The sequence below is a fragment of the Cherax quadricarinatus genome, chromosome 1, assembly GCF_038502225.1.
Source record: "Cherax quadricarinatus isolate ZL_2023a chromosome 1, ASM3850222v1, whole genome shotgun sequence".
Classification (NCBI taxonomy): Eukaryota; Metazoa; Arthropoda; class Malacostraca; order Decapoda; family Parastacidae; genus Cherax; species Cherax quadricarinatus.
In genome coordinates, this window is record NC_091292.1 from 101,470,276 (window position 1) to 101,490,217 (window position 19,942).

Here is a 19,942-nt window from a genome sequence, read left to right on the forward strand (position 1 = left end):
TGCCAAGGACGTGTGTCTGTCTCCAGGTTCCAAAGTCGTGTGTCTGTCTTCAGGTACCAAGGACGCGTGTCTCTCTCCAGGTACCAAGGACGTGTGTTTGTCTCCAGGTGCCAAGGATGTGTGTCTGTCTCCAGGTACCAAGGACGCGTGTTTGTCTCCAGGTACCAAGCACGTGTGTCTGTCTCCAGGTGCCAAGGACGTGTGTCTGTCTACAGGTATCAAGGACGTGTGTCTGTCTCCAGGTACCAAGGACGTGTGTCTGTCTCCAGGTACCAAGCACGTGTGTCTGTCTCCAGGTACCAAGGACGTGTGTCTGTCTCCAGGTACCAAGGACGTGTGTCTGTCTCCAGGTACCAAGGACGTGTGCCTGTATCCAGGTGCCAAGGACGTGTGTCTGCCTCCAGGTGCCATGGACGTGTGTCTGCCTACAGGTACCAAGGACGTGTGTCTGTCTCCAGGTAATAATGACGTGTGTCTGTTTCCAGGTACCAATGACGTGTGTCTGTCTCCAGGTACCAAGGACGTGTGTCTGTATCCAGGTACCAAGGACTTGTGTCTGCCTCCAGGTACCAAAGACGTGTGTCTGTCTCCAGGTACCAAGGACGTGTGCCTGTATCCAGGTGCCAAGGACGTGTGTCTGCCTCCAGGTGCCATGGACGTGTGTCTGCCTACAGGTACCAAGGACGTGTGTCTGTCTCCAGGTAATAATGACGTGTGTCTGTTTCCAGGTACCAATGACGTGTGTCTGTCTCCAGGTACCAAGGACTTGTGTCTGCCTCCAGGTACCAAGGACGTGTGTCTGTCTCCAGGTACCAAGGACGTGTGTCTGTCTCCAGGTACCAAGGACGTGTGTCTGTATCCAGGTACCAAGGACTTGTGTCTGCCTCCAGGTACCAAGGACTTGTGTCTGCCTATAGGTACCAAGGACGTGTGTCTGTCTCCAGGTACCAAGGACGCTTCTGTCATCAGGTACCAAGGACGTGTGTCTGTCTCCAGGTGCCAAAGACGTGTGTCTGTCTCCAGGTACCAAGGACGTGTGTCTGTCTTCAGGTACCAAGGACGCGTGTCTCTCTCCAGGTACCAAGGACGTGTGTCTGTCTCCAGGTACCAAGCACGTGTGTTTGTCTCCAGGTGCCAAGGACGTGTTTCTGTCTCCAGGTATCAAGGACGTGTGTCTGTGTCCAGGTACCAATGACGTGTGTCTGTCTCCAGGTACCAAGGACGTGTGTCTGTCTCCAGGTACCAAGGACGTGTGTCTGTCTCCAGGTACCAAGGACGTGTGTCTGTCTCCAGGTACCAAGAGCGTGTGTCTGTCTCCAGGTACCAAGGACGCTTCTGTCTCCAGGTATCAAGGACGTGTGTCTGTGTCCAGGTACAAATGACGTGTGTCTGTCTCCACGTACCAAGGACGTGTGTCTGTCTCCAGGTGCCAAGGACGTGTGTCTGTCTCCAGGTGCCAAGGACGTGTGTCTGCCTACAGGTACCAAGGACGTGTGTCTGTCTCTAGGTAATAAAGACGTTTGTCTGTCTCCAGGTACCAAGGACGTGTGTCTGTCTCCAGGTACCAAGCACGTGTGTTTGTCTCCAGGTGCCAAGGACGTGTTTCTGTCTCCAGGTATCAAGGACGTGTGTCTGTGTCCAGGTACCAAGGACTTGTGTCTGCCTCCAGGTACCAAGGACGTGTGTCTGTCTCCAGGTACCAAGGAGGTGTGTCTGTATCCAGGTACCAAGGACGTGTGTCTGTCTCCAGGTACCAAGAGCGTGTGTCTGTCTCCAGGTACCAAGGACGCTTCTGTCTCCAGGTACCAAGGACGTGTGTCTGTCTCCAGGTACCAAGGACGTGTGTCTGTCTCCAGGTACAAAGGACGTGTGTCTGTCTCCAGGTACCAAGAACGTGTGTCTGTCTCCAGGTACCAAGAATGCTTCTGTCTCCAGGTACCAAGGACGTGTGTCTGTCTCCAGGTACCATGGACGTGTGTCTGTCTCCAGTTACCAAGGACGTGTGTCTGTCTCCAGATACCAAGGACGTGTGTCTGCCTCCAGGTACCAAGGACGTGTGTCTGTCTGCAGGTACCAAGGACGTGTGTCTTTCTCCAGGTACCAAGGACGCTTCTGTCTCCAAGTACCAAGGACGTGCTCGTCTTCATGGTTTTCGCAACGCCTCACGTCTCGTAAATAATACATCACATTAATATCATGAATAAAGATAGCACCTCGTTATAAAGATAGCACCTCATAGTAAAGATAGCACCTCATAAGATAGTGCCTCATAATAAAGATAGCGCCTCATAATAAAGATAGCACCTCATAATAAAGATAGCACATCATAGTAAAGATAGCACCTCATAATAAAGATAGCACATCATAATAAAGATAGCACCTCATAATAAAGATAGTACCTCATAATAAAGATAGCACCTCATAATAAAGATAGCACCTCATAATAAAGATAGCACCTCATGATAAAGATAGCACCTCATAATAAAGTTAGCACCTCATAATAAAGATAGTACCTCATAATAAAGAGAGCATCTCATAATAAAGATAGTACCTCATAATAAAGATAGCATATCATAAAGATAGTACCTCATAATAAAGATAGTAACTCATAATAAAGATAGCACCTCATAGTAAAGATAGCACCTCATAATAAAGATAGCACCTTATAGTAAAGATAGCACCTCATAGTAAAGATAGCGCCTCATAAGATAGTACCTCATAATAAAGATAGTACCTCATAATAAAGATAGCACCTCATAATATAGTACCTCATAGTAAAGATAGCACCTCATAGTAAAGATAACACCTCATAAGGTAGTACATCATAATAAAGATAGCACCTCATAATGAAGATAGCACCTCATAATAAAGATAGCACCTGATAATAAAGATAGCACCTCATAATAAAGATAGCACCTCATAATAAAGATAGTACCTCATAATAAAGATAGCACCTCATAATAAAGATAAAGATAGCACCTCATAATATAGTACCTCATAATAAAGACAGCACCTCATAGTAAAGATAGCACCTCATAATAAAGATAGTACCTCATAGTAAAGATAGCACCTCATAATAAAGATAAAGATAGCACCTCATAATATAGTACCTCATAATAAAGATAGCACCTCATAATAAATACAGTACCTCATAATAAAGATAGCACCTCATAATAAAGATAGCACCTCATAGTAAAGATAGCACCTCATAAGATAGTACCTCATAATAAAGATAGTACCTCATAATAAAGATAGCACCTCATAATAAAGATAGCACCTCATAATAAAGATAGCACTTCATAGTAAAGATAGCACCTCATAAGATAGTACCTCATAATAAAGATAGTACCTCATAATAAAGATAGTACCTCATAATAAAGATAGTACCTCATAATAAAGATAATACCTCATAATAAAGATAGCACCTCATAATATAGTACCTCATAGTAAAGATAGCACCTCATAGTAAAGATAGCGCCTCATAAGATAGTACCTCATAATAAAGATAGTACCTCATAATAAAGATAGTACCTCATAATAAAGATAGTACCTCATAATAAAGATAGCACCTCATAGTAAAGATAGCGCCTCATAATATAGTACCTCATAATAAAGATAGTACCTCATAATAAAGATAGTACCTCATAATAAAGATAGCACCTCATAAGATAGTACCTCATAATAAAGATAGTACCTCATAATAAAGATAGTACCTCATAATAAAGATAGCACATCATAAGATAGTACCTCATAATAAAGATAGCACCTCATAAGATAGTACCTCATAATAAAGATAGTACCTCATAATAAAGATAGTACCTCATAATAAAGATAGCACCTCATAAGATAGTACCTCATAATAAAGATAGTACCTCATAATAAAGATAGCTCCTCATAATAAAGATAGTACCTCATAATAAAGATAGTACCTCATAATAAAGATAGTACCTCATAATATAGTACCTCATAATAAAGATAGCACCTCATAATAAAGAGACCAGGATATAGTAAGTAACTCCATCAACATCTTACATCTTTATTTGTTAATAATACTGAAGAGAGGCAACACGTACATAAAGAAGACGTCTTCAAGACAACTTTATTTTCAGAATTAAATTGTCTTTTTAACTTAAAAAAAATAGGTTCAAATTGGAATGTAATTTTTTGCCTCTTAATTAAAAATAAAAAAAATTGTGTGCATATTACATGAATTATATTTTTTATTCATTAATATTTTTGGTTACTTTCTCGGTTTTAACGAGAGATTTTTATTCTCAAAAATATACATATAATTTATTTTCATATATATATATATATATATATATATATATATATATATATATATATATATATATATATATATATATATATATATATATATATATATATATATATATATATATATATATATATATATATATATATATATATATAAATATGTATATATATATATATATATATATATATATATATATATATATATATATATATATATATATATATATATATATATATATATATATATATATATATATATATATTGTGCCTAATTTAATGTCTGAAATGACTGGTAAATAATGATAAATTATACACTTTTTTATTTCCGAGAAATAAATTTTATGTATTCATAAAGAAATTAGCATTTTTCTGTATTAGTTACATTAACATTTTTTTCAGCAGACTCGGATAATAATAATTACAGTGAGATACAGTGATATACACGTGTTGTGCTGTATTATCCACTACAGACTGTAACTCTTGTTTAGTCTGTCTACAAATCCGAGAACACCTCACGTTTTCTCTAAGTAAATAAACTCGACTTAAAAAAGTAAGAAATATAGATGGATTACTGTCACAAGAGCTTCCTCAAACCTACCCAGAAGCCTCTCGTTAGCACAAAACAAATGTGACAACAGTGTCGCCTATTTCAGGGTTTCGTTACCCATATAAATATTTCGCATGGCTCTGAAATTTATTGATTTATTCCATACAATAATCTTCACAGACAGAGGGGAGGAAATGACAGACACACAGCGACATAAACATGGATAATAGTCTTCGAGTAGCAGATAATTGATCGTGCTTTTCAGAATACGTCGGCTATTGGCTCTGATAATAAGGCTTGGGTAAACAGCAAGCCTATATTCTGAAATATCTGGATTATAATGCACAAAGTCTTATAGACACATGAATATTGTCTCTTACACTCACTTGTAGGGGAAACGTATGTATTTCACTTCCTAAATATAAATGCGAAGTGCATTCCCTTTGTTTCTGAGAGAGAGACTGGAGACTTACTAACACAAGCACCTCATACATTCTTTGTTTATCTCGTATCTGTCCCTATTAAATCAACCATTGATGCAGTTCTCTTTTTCTAAACCTAAACTATCCATTAACTGAGTTAAAGCTCTGTGCCTGAGAAACTGAAACATAAATCGCTGTTTCACTGGGTGAAAATTTGGTCATTCATGAAAATATGTTCCGCCTGTTTACACCCTCAGTACCTGGACAAGGTTCGACTCTCCAACATATTTTCCTCTCAATGACCCACGTGGAGATAGAGCTTCGTGTATATTAATATTAGCTACATGAAGCTTCCAGTGACTTAAGCGGATACCCAGTTCAGCTTCATTGCTAAAACAAATCTAAAATTTGATACGGCTCATACCTCTATCTCCCTCCAGAATGTTCCATAAAGCCAAATGAAAATAAAAAATCCCAAATGAAGCTTTGCATATCAGCCATCACCATTTTTCATTCCTGCAGAGTTAAGAGACTATAATGCATAAATACTACTTCCTATACCAATTCTCTAAATACAACTTTTCTCTGTTCATCACAGAAAGTGATCACTGGCAATAGCTATCCAAAATCCAACATACCTCACTACCTTTACCATCACAAACACACCGGGTCACAATTTAAATCATCAAATCCACCACAAAAACCAACAAAGAAAGCCCTTTCTATATCTCACACATACACACACACCTGAAAACAAAGTCTTAATTTAAAACGAAAGCTCCGCAGCCTCGATGTATCCTGTCCCCATCAGTGAAGGAGCGAGACAGCTCAGCGGGACTCGAGGAACTGTCTGACACAGGGGTCGTGGGTGCAGGTACCGTCTTGGTCGTAGCGTCCAGCGTCGCTCAGCAGGTTGAAGGTGCTTCCTGCAGCGCTCAAGCAGTCCAGGTTGCGGGAGCACGCCTTTTCCAGCGACGAGGAGAGAACTGCATCGCATTCGTGTTGTGATACTGCTAGGCCAGCACCCTGCAGCAGGGATTGAGAGAGAGATGAGGAGGAGGTGGTGAAGTGGTAGGGAGAGGAGAGAAAGAGATCCCTGTGCCAGGAAGAGAGGGAGTGACAAAGAGAAGAATCTCCTTATAACGGAAATATGGAGATGTAAGGATTAAGAAGTGGTACTGGAGGTAGTGAGGTGCAAAGTTTCTCCTGTGTCAGGTAAATATGAGGTGGAGAGAGTAAGGCAATGTGTCAGTGCAAATATAATAGTCATGCTAAATGTTGATACAGTACTGATAATAATGAAGAATGAGGATGCTGACTGTTATACATTATTATTGTCATTGTACTCGTCATCGTCACCATAAACATCACATACATAATTGTCATGATAACCACTGCAATATTTTACGCACAATAAAATACATATACGAATACTACACAGACACATAGGATACTTACACACATATAACACACTTCGTGACGCAGACAGGAGTCAAGGAAGGAGCGTTCCTGGTCACCCACCACATCACTCACACCCACACAGTTCAGCAGGATCCTTTCTAGCACCGGACAGTCTGTGGACGTGAGTGACGTTAGTGACCGTGGTCGAAATTAGTGGGAGTAAGCTTGGCTAATGGGGGGTTTGGGTGGGGTTAGTGGACTTGGATAGGAATACCAGGCGTAGATATCTAAGTCTTCTTCTAATTAGTTTTGTTGTTGCAGTGTGAGAAGTATTTAAGGTCTCTGTTGGTGGGTTGTTTGTAGTGTGAATGCAGTGTATGGAGTCTCGTTATTGTATCAAAAAAAGGCACGGGATTCATAAGCTTCTTCCTTCAACGAAAACTAAAACAGACAGCCTTCTGTTGTTCCTTTTCTCGCTAACGCTTCATGGATTCAACAGCTTTAGAATAATTAGTAAAATGTCGTAGTTAGTTTGAGGAAATTCAATTTTTCTGTATATGTATGAAATGCATTTTTTTTCACAAGGTTTACTATGGGTCTTTAGTGTAATGGTGCCAAAACAAACTAAAGCTACCCCTTCAGTAATTCCTGATCTTCTGTAAAGCTACGTTGAAAAACTTACAAAGATGACTTCAGAAGGAGCTCACCTTCCCTGGTGTTACCCATAAAAAGTTGATGAAGATCGTCTTTATCCCGTCGTAGTCTCCCCAGGTTCATGTTACCCTCCGATTTCTTTCTCCTCTTAGTCTCCTGCTGCTGGGCTTTCTGCAGCGTCGCCTGCTGCTGCTGCTGCTGCTGCTGCTGTTGGGCTCTCCTCTGTGTCGCCTGCTGCTGTTGCTGTTTGTGTGCTGCTGGCACTGCTTCTGCCTGTGGAGTGAGTTGAAGATCAAATGTGATATAGGGGAGGCCTCTTTTTCTGGAATAGGACAGTTAGTCTATATAATATCCATTATTCGACCCATAACCCTCCTCTCTCTCTCTCTCTCTCTCTCTCTCTTTCTCTCTCTCTCTCTCTCTCTCTCTCTCTCCTCACAGCTTCCTCCTGGCCAGGACTCACCCTCTTCCTCTGAACATGAAGGTCATCCTGCTGCTGTAGTTCCTCCAGCTGACTGAGAGCTTCGCGCATGCGCTCCAGAGCGTCGAGACGCACTACGATGTTGGTGAGGAGGTTCTCTGTGTCTCCACTCCCGGCTATCTCAGCCTCAGCCTCCTCCGCCACCTCCTCCTCAGCCTCTGTGTAATTAGAGAGATGTGTGAGAGGGAGAAATAGCTCCAGCACACATTAACACTCTGAATGGCATCTCCTGAACGTTTTTTTTTTACCTCATAATTCTCGTTTTATCAACAAGAAGTGTGAAGTTGTGAGTGATTGATGGTAATTGCTTACAAATCTTAAATATACAAGTTACTTACCACAAGCAGAGACCGCTACCAGTAGCCATAATAACGTAAAGAAGGAAGGAGCACTGCTGCAGGCCTACTGGCCCATGCTAGGCAAGCCCAAGTCACACCACCCACACTCATTCATGCAATTGTCTGACCTATTTTTAAAGCTGCACAAGGTTTTCGCTTCAATGACGTTATTCCAGAATTTGTTCCACTCATCCACAACTATATTACTAAACCAATGCTTTCTTATATCCTTTCTAAATCTAATTTTTTCCAACTTGAAACCATTGGTGTGACTCATAATAAAGGCGAGTTGTTCTTGATATTGGACTTTTCTGGCAAGACAGCTATTGAATAAATGATGGTAAATGTGTTCTTTCAGTCACTCTGCCCTGGTGTGTGTGTGTGAGTGTGTCTGTGTGTGTGTCTGTGTGTGTGTCTATGTGTGTGTGTGTGTGTGTGTGTGTGTGTGTGTGTGTGTGTGTGTGTGTGTACTCACCTAATTGTGGTTGCAGGGGTCGATACTCAGCTCCTGGCCCCTGTGTGTGTGTGTGTGTGTGTGTGTGTGTGTATTCTGAATTCTATATATATATATATATATATATATATATATATATATATATATATATATATATATATATATATGTATATATATATATATATGTATATATATATATATATATATATATATATATATATATATATATATATATATATATATATATATATACATTGCTTGGTAAGTATGCTTGACTGGTGGTGTATAGGCTACGTTCACCCTTAATGACCCTTGTAATGTCGATTGGCTATAAACCCAATTAACTCTCCAACTAGCAGAATGTTTGAAACACTGTACAACATTTTGTTTCCTCCACTACGTTTGACAGATTGCTTTGATACTGATGTTGATGTGTGTGTGTATGTGTGTGTGTATGTATGTGTGTGTGTGTGTGTGTGTGTGTGTGTGTGTGTGTGTGCTGGTCTCTCGTCTACACGCCCACGCTACAATAAATTTTACCATTCCATCACTGTGACATTTAGCACAGGGTTGGTAGACTCATATGTTTGTGTTTGTGTAGTGTTGTCTTGTTTATATATTGGCAAGTGCGTAGTTTGCTCTCAGAGTCTTGGGTGTAGTACATACATGTGGCGCATTATTCTGACAAGTTCACTGTCCAGTGCTTGCAATTATAACCTTAATTTTTAAAGGGGTGGAGGGGTAAGCCAGTGGAAGGCCTCGATCAGATGGCCAAAAGCTCCAGCTGTGGGTCATTATATGACTAACACCCGCGTCAGGAAATACTTGTCCTGTTTCCTGACAAACCTAACCTAACCTAACCTAACTTAACCTAACTTAACTTAACCTAACCTAACCTAACCACAACCAGGGTCGTTGTGGTTAATACAACAAAGTTGGTCACAATCTGTCAGTCTTCCCCAATATCAATATAACATCTATACGGGAATTTACAAATTAATTTGACTTTAACAAAAAAAAAAGAGATAACGAGCCTCGAATTTTCCCCTTTTTATATATCATTGAAATAATTTTAGTTACACTGAAAATTCAGGTCATCGGATTTTTTTTAGTTTTTTTTTTTAATGTTGAGTTTGGTATCGGTGTCAGGTAATATTTATGATAAATGTGATATATGTGAAAATTCTATGATTTTTTTTAATTACTTTCTGCTGCTGTTTTTTTTAATCAACATGTGGAATATATCTGGTCTAGTCAGAGTTATAAAAATATATTTTGCCCAGTCAGAGTTATGGAATATATCTGGTTTAATCAGTGTTGGAGAGTATGTCTGGTTTAATTAGTATTGCCAGTGTTTCTACTTCCAGTCACTGCTGTCAGTACCTCTGGTTTATTCAGCTAGATAAAGCATCTCTAAACCGGTTAGATATCGTAGAGAATATTAAATCAGTGTTGCAGTGTATCTGCAAGTTCCTCAGTGTTACTCAGTGCTGATCAGATATTACCATCAAAAGCAATGAAAATAATTAATCCGACTGTCGTCAACATCGCCAAATTCAATATTGGCTTTGTTTGATTCCCGGTTCAACACTGGTGGTGGAACCTCGAGGACTGGGTCTCGGCTTCAAAGAAGACTCAGGCACTGCGGAAAGACTGGTCTTGCGTGTGTGGTGAATAGCGCTTTCAAAGTCTTTGTTCGCTTTCCTTAAGGCACTTCTTATGTATGTTGAGTGGAAGGTGAGAGAAGAGTCTCGGAGGGTAGAGAAGGAGTGAAGAGGAGAATAGTGATAATTATGATGAGGGAGGGGGGAGGGGAGGGAGAGAAGAGGGAAGAGATAAGAATGATAATTATGGTTATAAGGAGAAACAAGAAGAGGAAGATAGAATAAGACTATGAAGATGGAAATAAGATAAACGGGGAGAGGCGGAGTGAGAGGGAAGGAGAAGATAATAGGAGGATGGGGAAGAGGAGGAGGTGGATAGGGGGAGTGGATAGGTGGGGGTGGAAAGGGGGGGAGGAGAAAAGTAGGAATGTAAGTAGGTAGTGAAGGAAGACACACAATGCACGTAAAAGGCACTTTATATGATGACAGTGCAGAGTCCATTTGTGGAGGCCATTGTGTCCTCTTGTCCTCTGTGCCTTTTTGTTCTCTGTGTCATCTTGTCCTCTGTGTCCTCTTGTGCCCTCTTGTCCTCGATGTCCTCTTGTTCTCTATGTCCTCTGTGTCCTCTGTCCTCAGTGTCCTCTTGTGTCCTTTTGTCCTCTGTCCCCAGTATTCTCTTGTGGCCTTTTGTCCTCTTGTCCTCTGTGTCTTCTTGTCCTCTGTCCTCTTGTCCTCTGTGTCCACTTGTCCTTTGTGTCCTCTCGTGCCTCTTTGTCCTCTGTGTCCTATTGTCCTCTGTGTCCTCTTGTGCCCTCTTGTCCTCTGTGTCTTCTTGACCTCTGTGTCCTCTGTGTGTTCTTGTCCTCTGTGTCCTCTTGTCTTCTGTGTCTTCTATGTCCACTAGTCTTCTGTGTCCTCTGGCTGAAGACAGCACAGTGTGACTGGTGACAGCACAGTGTGACTGATGACAGCACTGTGTGACTGATGACAGCACTGTGTGACTGATGACAGCACTGTGTGACTGATGACAGTACTGTGTGACTGATGACAGCACTGTGTGACTGGTGACAGCACTATGCTACTGGTGACAGCACAGTGTGACTGGTGACAGCACAGTGTGACTGGTGACAGCACTGTGTGACTGGTGACAGCACAGTGTGACTGGTGACAGCACTGTGCTACTGGTGACAGCACAGTGTGACTGGTGACAGCACTGTGTGACTGGTGACAGCACAGTGTGACTGGTGACAGCACAGTGTGACTGGTGACAGCACTGTGTGACTGGTGACAGCACAGTGTGGCTGGTGACAGCACAGTGTGACTGGTGACAGCGCAGTGTGACTGGTGACAGCACAGTGTGACTGGTGACAGCACTGTGTGACTGGTGACAGCACTGTGTGACTGGTGACAGCACTGTGTGACTGGTGACAGCACTGTGTGAGTGGTGACAGCACAGTGTGACTGGTGACAGCACAGTGTGACTGGTGACAGCACTGTGTGACTGGTGACAGTCCCTCAGCTGAGGGACTAACCACCACTTTTTCTCCAAGGATGAGGGACTGATTACACCATCGTTATTTCATTAATGCCTCTGCCTTAGTATTTGACTGAAGAAGTCTACTGTGTAAGCGAAACATTTCATCAATAAAGATACCCAACTGTTGCACATGTGTCTTAATCTTCAACTTTTCGGTCTTTTATACTATTTTCAATAATTCTTCTAGAGCCGTGTGGGTCGTTCAGTGCAAGGAGCGTTTGAAGGCTCGATCCTCAGTCAGTCATTCCTCACTTCTATTAAGCTTATGTTTTCTTCTTCATTGATTCGCACTGTTTTACTGAGTTAATATAGATGTTAATATAGATGTTAATATAGATGTTAATATAGATAGAGGTGTTTGAGGTTCATTAGTGTGACGTATGAAGGTGGAATATCGTCCAGGGTATCGGCTCATACTTGTGTATGAAATTTTGGAGGGGACAATGTAATTGATCTTTGCTTCATTAGGGTAATTGGGTGTGTGGGGGTTGGGGGTGGGGGGGTTGGGGGTTGGGGGTGGGGGGTTAGGGGTGGCTTGAAGATCGGGGTAAGAGCCAGGATTGCTTAAGCAAGATTAGGAAAGTGAAGGAGAGGTTGGGGTGTTGACGGGGCGGGAGTAGGGGTGTTGATGGGGAGGGGGAGGGGGTGTTGATGGGGCGGGGGTGGGGGTGTTGATGGGGCAGGGGTGGGGGTGTTGACGGGGCCGGGAGGGGGAGATGAAGACAAGACACGGTTGCTATTAATCTCATTTTTCTGGAAGGTAATTTTTTTTTTTTTTAGAAGCAACAAGACACCGCAAATTCTGGAGCCTCGTCCTGAGACGTGAAGCAAGTGATTTAAGGAAGGTGGAGATGATGGAACGAAGATGGAATGAAGGGAGGAAAAGGGAAAAGGAGACAAAAGGAATTAAGGGCGAATCATGGAGTATCGAGAGTGGAGGATAATCAGGTGGAGGTTCTGAGGAATACTCACCCATTAATTCGTTCGTCTACACGCAACCTATGGAGTTACTCCTATACACACGCACAACTACGAAGAACACACCCATATACCACGACGGTGAATACACTTACACATTGACGAATTCTAACGTTGCACCTGAAGCCTCACCTTTAAGTTTTGCCTGCATGTACTGCAGCATGGACGGGTTCTCGAGAAACTCCTCGATGCCTGAAGATCGTTTGTCAGCCTCGAACTGAGCGTAAGCCATTCTCTTCTTCTTCTGGCCCACTGAACGCGCGATGCTCTTGAAATACTCCCGCGTCAGGAAGTCATCCAGGTCCTTAGGATCTTCTCCTCTCTTCTCCCACCTGAAGTAGTCGCTGAAGGCTCTCTTCTTGCGGTCGGTAGCCAGCTGAGCCTGATAATGGGTGGAGACTGTGGTGGTTGGTTTAGCCTGAGGCGAGGATGTATTGCTTGAGTTTGTCGTAGTAGCCAGTGGAGTGGTGGTGGTGGGGGTGGCGCCAGTGTCTCTCTTCTTCCTGATCATGGGGTCCCTGGCGGCCATCTCCTGGGCGTCTCGTACCCTCCAGTATCTCCCTGCAGCAGATGTCAAAAAGTTCTTCAGCTTCTGGAGATGGTCTGAAGAGTCATCCATGTCATATGAGGAGGAGCTGCCGCCATACATGGCTTTCTTTTTCCTTATTGAGTCAATTGCATCGTAAAATTGCTCTGTGGGTGTAGGCATGAGAGTTTTGCGGCCTCCGTGTGCCTGGTCAAGTGCTTCGAAGTCGTGAGGGTCATCGAGAAAATCGGAATCGCGCTTTCCCATCTCGTACATGTAATTAAGGCGCTCGAGGTCAGAGTAAGGCATGTTGTTCAAGTGGTAGAGGTAGTCCTTTTTCCTCAAGGGCACGCGGCTGGGAGTCAGCTGCAACTGCTCAGGATTATATTCATCAGTGAAGTACCCGTCGTCTTCCATAAGAAGCTCTTTCTTATTGCGCTCCTGTTGTTGCTGGCGGTTCCTCTCTCTGAAGAGTGAAGGTGCTTGGTAATAGTCATCGTAATCCATAACCTCTTCTTCAACCTCTGGCAGGAGAACCTCGTCCTCGTAGTCGTACTGGGGTCTGTAGGACCTCTTTCGGTAGAGTGGGTATCGGTACCTGAGGAACAAGAAGAAAGAGGAATACATAGAATCATAGAGGTCAGAGTGAGAGTCAAGACTGTACCACACAAGACAATAAATGAACATAAGTTGGTTCGAAATATTTCATGTGTACGTGGGGTTCTAAACCTCTTTGGGTCATTCAGTGCAAGAGTTGAGGCTCGATCCTGTTTCCGTTAACCATGACACAAATCACCACAAACTATTAATTACCACATCACCATGCGCATCCATTACCACGGTACACTGCTGCAGCCCTTTAGAACCTACCCAAAAAGACCTGATAAAAACATGTCGGTTCTCTGAACCATTCATCTACAAACCTGTCAGACACTGCAACTTCTTGGGATCTTAATACTTGGGAATTCTTCGCTTGCCTAATTCTTGGGCACGACCTACTTCAACATTGAACAAATGTTACACGACCTATGACTGCTGCACCTCTCCTGCCAACGGTTTATAAGCTCCTTCTCAGCACGTATGCCGTATTCTATTCAAGATTGATGGACTGACCACATCGACTCAAGGTTGAGGGACTGATTACCTCATTCTCCTATTGTTCTTCAAGATTCTCCTTTGTATGGACTGATGAAGCCACTGTGTGGCGAAACGTTTCCTCAAAAAAGATACCCAAGAGTTGCACATGTGTCTAATTTATCAAAACTAAACTAGTTGCGATCCCTCGTGGAGAAGTCATTCTCGACTTGATAATGGTGCAGAGAGGATCGAAACGTCATCTAGCTTTCATCTGCATTACCACAGCACCATACACTATTCGTCATTTTTTGCCAGGAGTTGTTGTTCGACTTCCTTCACCTCAAGCTTAGCGCTTCCTCGTGATTATAATAGTATTGTGACTCGACTCATTGCAAACACCAGATGAATGCAATACCATGAAGCACCGGAATACCTTCATGAATGCTACCACTCAACACCACTAAACTAATTAGTTGACGGAGGCCCAAGCCTCCACTACTGGCGCTGAACACCCTACACGGGTTCACCGCATCACAGAAAATCAGGTGGAGAATATTCTTCGCCTGACTTCGTCACTATTCTCCCTATATATATACACCCATGTACTGTCCTCAGGTAGATCTGTTTGTGACTTGATAAATCCCACTGTGTGGGCGAAACGTAGTCAATAAAGGATCGCCTTATACTGCATTTGTGTGTAATTTTCCACTGTGACGATATTTTACACTGTTAATCTCCATCCTCCATATTTACATATGTTTCTTACCTGTGAATACCAGCCACGGGTCTGTAGTTAGAGTATGGGATGCTGGACTTAGCATTGCCTCTCTTGCGTCTTGCTAGGTCCCTGAGGGCGGGACCTAGGTCCTCCCCGTCCTCAGGGTTCCTAGGGAGGACTCCAGGGGCTGCAGCAGCCGCCACCCAACCCACCACCGCCAGCACCCACATCGGCAGGAAGTGCATCCTGCCACAGGAAGAGAGATTTCCTGTGAGGGAGAGAGAGAGAGAGATGGTGTTGAGTAACAGAAAACGATACTCATTGTGAAAGAGAATTGGAATGAGCTATATTCCCTCTATTATCTCATGAAATGTACAACAAAAAACGAAAAGAGGATTATAAGTTAAAATGTTGAATGTTAGAAACCTATTTACACTGCTAGAGAATCGAAAAATGTGTTAAATTCTCGCTGGTATCATAACAAAAAGAACAGAGAAAATATCGAGGCTTTGAAGGACAGGAAAATAAAGTCACTTGTGAATGGAAATGAAAAAAATGCCGCAGGTGAGAAGCACAGAGGAAAACAGAATTGTATTACACAGAATTATGCTATTTGTGAAAGAAGATAGGGCGAGGCTACCATGTGTTTCTTTCAAGTTCTCTTCTCACGCTCTCCTTCTCTTGATTTTCTTCCCCAAAAGCTCTCCTACATCTTTTCGACACGGATAGTTTTAACACAGAGAATGTCTTTTACCAAGGAGGGAGGTACCACAGGGCGACACAATTAAACAATTACACTCTAGACAAAATACCCGAGAGCTGCTCACTGCGTATGTAATGTGTGTCTAAACAAATCATGGTTATATGGGACTTTATCTCATTAAATCTCTTTATTAGCCTTCGGTGATGGTACACTGTGTGACGATGCCACTAATCGCACTGTGTTCCCTTCTGTTTCGATTTCGTATTGATTAGACTGATGGGGAAAAGCTATGAAGGTCTGTGTTGACCAGATTTTTCGTTGTACTGGCGTGTGGTTACGCAGATATGAAAAAAAAATCGGATTTCAAAGAACATTATTGGTAACTGAAGGATTTTTACTAGCAACAGCGGTGTATATACACCGAAAGGTGTGTATTAATTTTTTATAAACTGAGAGGTGTGTATATCAGTGCATATATATAAAGAGGTGTGTATTAGCTTATACATCCTCTGAGATATGTATATTTACGTGAATATACAGTAAAAGGTATATATTAATTTTTTATACACAGAGAGGTGTGACTCTCAGCTTATATACACTGAGAGGAGGTGTGACTCTCTCAATGTATATACACTCAGAGGAGGTGTGACTCAGTGTATATACACTGAGTCAACTTGCATCTATATTCAAGGGATTACAATATTCTTGACAATAGCAAGGAGGTGACTTGCAACCTCAGTGACCCAGATGTAGTCTAAATAACTTAAACCTAAATAACTAACGGGTTAACTAACCAGTTAACTAACCTTCCAACCAACTAATTAATCAGTCAACCAACCCACTAAGCAATAAATCAACCCACTAACTCCTCCATCCCAGGTCTCCCTCCTTGCTCCTGTGTTAATAGTGTAAATGTATGCAGCGCCGACACACGTGTCCTCGTAAAGGGGTAAACGGAGGCACAAGGGTCAAGGGGTAAAGGGAAAGGGGAAATGAGGTGGACCATTACCAAGGGGAGTGGAACTCTGGATGGCTATTGAGTGATCTGGGAGACTTAGATAATGTCTCTTTCCCTCCTCCTTGTCCTCGTTTCTCTCCTTCTCCCTTCTCTTTCCTCCACCTATTTTTTGGAGTCATTTAATGGGTCATTTTCCATCCTTTCCGTCCACACATTCCCTCTTATCTCTTCCCCGCCATCATTCCTGGTGGTAAGTCATCTAAACGGAGACGGAGGAGCGAGCCTACAACACCGCGGGTCATTAAGCACACAGATTTAGGTGGTTACATAAAGTATGACGAGAATTTACTGTTCATCCTTAACTCTCCCGTCTATCCTCTCCTCCTTCATTACTTTATTCTTTCATTTTCCTTCCCTCTCCTTGCTTACTTTTTTTCTTCCCTTATATTTCATCTTCCTCGAATTCCTTCTTACTCCTCCCTCTCCCCTCCCCCTCCCTCCTCCCCTTCCCCTTCCCTGGCTTGTCATTATAGGCACTCTCCGAGAAATCAATTCTAAAAGGCACGATTCAATTTTTGGGGGAGAGAGAGGCAGATGGTGCCGTAATTGACCCTATCATGTGTGTGTGTGTGTGTGTGTGTGTGTGTGTGTGTGTGTGTGTGTGTGTGTGTGGTGTACGTACTCACCTAGTTGAGCATACAAGGGTTGATCACCCTTCAATCCTCTCACACTATGGTCTCTATCGTGTCACTTTCAGGATCCGTTCATCTACTGAGCTGGCCACCAGTGTGACCATCCCTTCATAATTAAGTACACTTGTTACTGTCTTCTAGTGAGCACTAACCTCTCAGCAACTACTATTCCAGACTCCAAGATATACTAGAAACATCTGTTTATTTCCATGCATTCCCATGTACTCCCAAGTACTAACATACACTCACTTTTAATCCACGTACTTCCACGAGCTTCCATATGACTCATGTACTCACATGATCCATGTACTCTTATATTTTTCCATGTACTCTTATATTTTTCCATGTACTCTTATATTTTTCCATGTACTCTTATATTTTTCCATGTACTCTTATATTTTTCCATGTACTCTCTCACTTTACTTTTTATCGTTGTTCTTCGTCATTTATTTCTGTACATTTAGTGGCCCACTAAATGTTGGATGTAAGAAAGGGGAAATAGAGAGGAAGGGAAAGGTGAGGGAAGAAAGAATGAAGTGAGAAGGAGGATAATGAAAGTTTGCTGAGAGGTTATCAGGTTTCTGGTGTTCCAGGCTCCCTCCTACCAGTGGTCTGGTGTTCCAAGCTCCCTCCTACCATGATCTGGTGTTCCACGCTCCTTCCCACCAGTAATCTGGTGTTCCAGGCTCCCTCCCACCAGTGATCTGGTGTTCCAGGCTCCCTCTTACCAGTGGTCTGGTGTTCCACGCTCCCTCCCACCAGTGATCTGGTGTTCCAGGCTCCCTCTTACCAGTGATCTGGTGTTCCAGGCTCCCTCCTACCAGTGATCTAGTGTTCCAGGCTCCCTCCCACCAGTGATCTGGTGTTCCAGGATCCCTCTTACCAGTGGTCTGGTGTTCCAGGCTCCCTCCCACCAGTGATCTGGCGTTCCAGGCTCCCTCTTACCAGTGGTCTGGTGTTCCAGGCTCCCTCTTACCAGTGGTCTGATGTTCCAGGCTCCCTCCCACCAGTGATCTGGTGTTCCAGGCTCCCTCCCACCAGTGATCTGGCGTTCTAGGCTTCCACCCACCAGTGGTCTGGTGTTCCAGGCTCCCTCCCACCAGTGATCTGGTGTTCCAGGCTCCCTCCCACCAGTGATCTGGTGTTCCAGGATCCCTCCCACCACCAGTGATCTGGTGTTCCAGGCTCCCTCCCACCACCAGTGATCTGGTGTTCCAGGCTCCCTCCTACCGGTGATATGGTGTTCCAGGCTCCCTCCTACCAGTGATGTGGTGTTCCAAGCTCCCTCCTACCAGTGATCTGATGTTCCAGGCTCCCTCCCACCAGTGATCTGATGTTCCAGGCTCCCTCCCACCAGTGATCTGGTGTTCCAGGCTCCCTCCTACAAGTGGTCTGATGTTCCAGACTCCCTCCCACCAGTGGTCTGGTGTTCCAGGCTCCCTTCCACCAGTGATCTGGTGTTCCAGGCTCCCTCCTACCAGTGGTCTGGTGTTCCAGGCTCCCTCTTACCATTGGTCTGGTGTTCCAGGCTCCCTCTTACCAGTGGTCTGGTGTTCCAGGCTCCCTCCCACAAGTGGTCTGGTGTTCCAGGTTCCCTCCTACCAGTGATCTGGTGTTCCAGACTCCCTCCCACCAGTGATCTGGTGTTCCAGGCTCCCTTCCACCAGTGATCTGGTGTTCCAGGCTCCCTCCCACCAGTGCTCCAGTCAGCTCACTGTGCTAATGTTTGGGGAGCTTCTTCCTTCATTCCATCCTAATTATATTGGTGATAATTAGTAAAATAATGGAATTAATTAGGTTTTATTAGAGTAATTAGTTAGGTGTTACCTCCAGCACTTCACTCAGCCTCAGGTGATACCTCCAGCACCTCACTCAGTCTCAGGTGCTATCTCCAACACTTCACTCAGCATCAGGTGCTACCTCCAGCTCCTCACTCTGCCTCAGGTGCTACCTCCAGCACCTCACTCTGCCTCAGGTGCTACCTCCAGCACCTCATTCAGCCTCAGGTACTACCTCCAACACCTCACTCTGCCTCGGGTGCTACCTCCAGCACATCATTCAACCTCAGGTTCTACCTCCAGCACCTCACTCTGCTTCAAGTGCTACCTCCAGCACCTTCCTCAACCTCAGGAGCTACCTCAATCATCTCACTCTGACTCAGTTCCTACCGCCAGTCTTGGTCTCCTGCCGTTTGATGGTGGGTTCCCTAGTTTTAAATGTACCATGCATGTAGTCTTTATATTGACTGGTAATAGATATAGTTCTGGGGAGGGGAGTGACGGGTATGAGATTGTTGTGAGTGTTAAGGAAGTGAGGGTAGGTCTAGAGTTGGACCTACTAGAGGACGTGTGGTAGCTCCTGGCCTCGTCTCTCCCTTCCGATTTCACTCTTTTCTGGCTACATGAGCCCTGTCGTGCCTCTTCTTTAAGTTATGCGTGGATTCTGAGACTTGCCTCTCATTCTTCCTCCCTCTCCATTCTCAATTCCTCTCATTATTTTGTACCTCGTAATCATGTCACCTCTGGTTCTTCTGTCTTCTAGTGTCGTCAGGTTTAGCTCTTCTAGCCTCTCCTT

The 19,942-nt window shown here is 43.5% G+C and overlaps 1 protein-coding gene across 1 annotated transcript; it reads right to left on the reverse strand.

Annotated features, from left to right (window-relative positions):
* Positions 1 to 4,818: 4,818 nt before the first annotated feature.
* LOC128689159 (trichohyalin) lies at positions 4,819 to 15,302 on the reverse strand. The gene is made up of 6 exons (XM_070085264.1): positions 15,064 to 15,302; positions 12,827 to 13,818; positions 7,766 to 7,941; positions 7,356 to 7,575; positions 6,706 to 6,821; positions 4,819 to 6,273 (listed from the first exon to the last, which is right to left on the reverse strand). Exons 1-6 carry the CDS (start codon positions 15,258 to 15,260, stop codon positions 6,076 to 6,078), a joined length of 1,899 nt encoding a protein of 632 aa, XP_069941365.1. The 5' UTR covers positions 15,261 to 15,302; the 3' UTR covers positions 4,819 to 6,075.
* Positions 15,303 to 19,942: the final 4,640 nt, after the last annotated feature.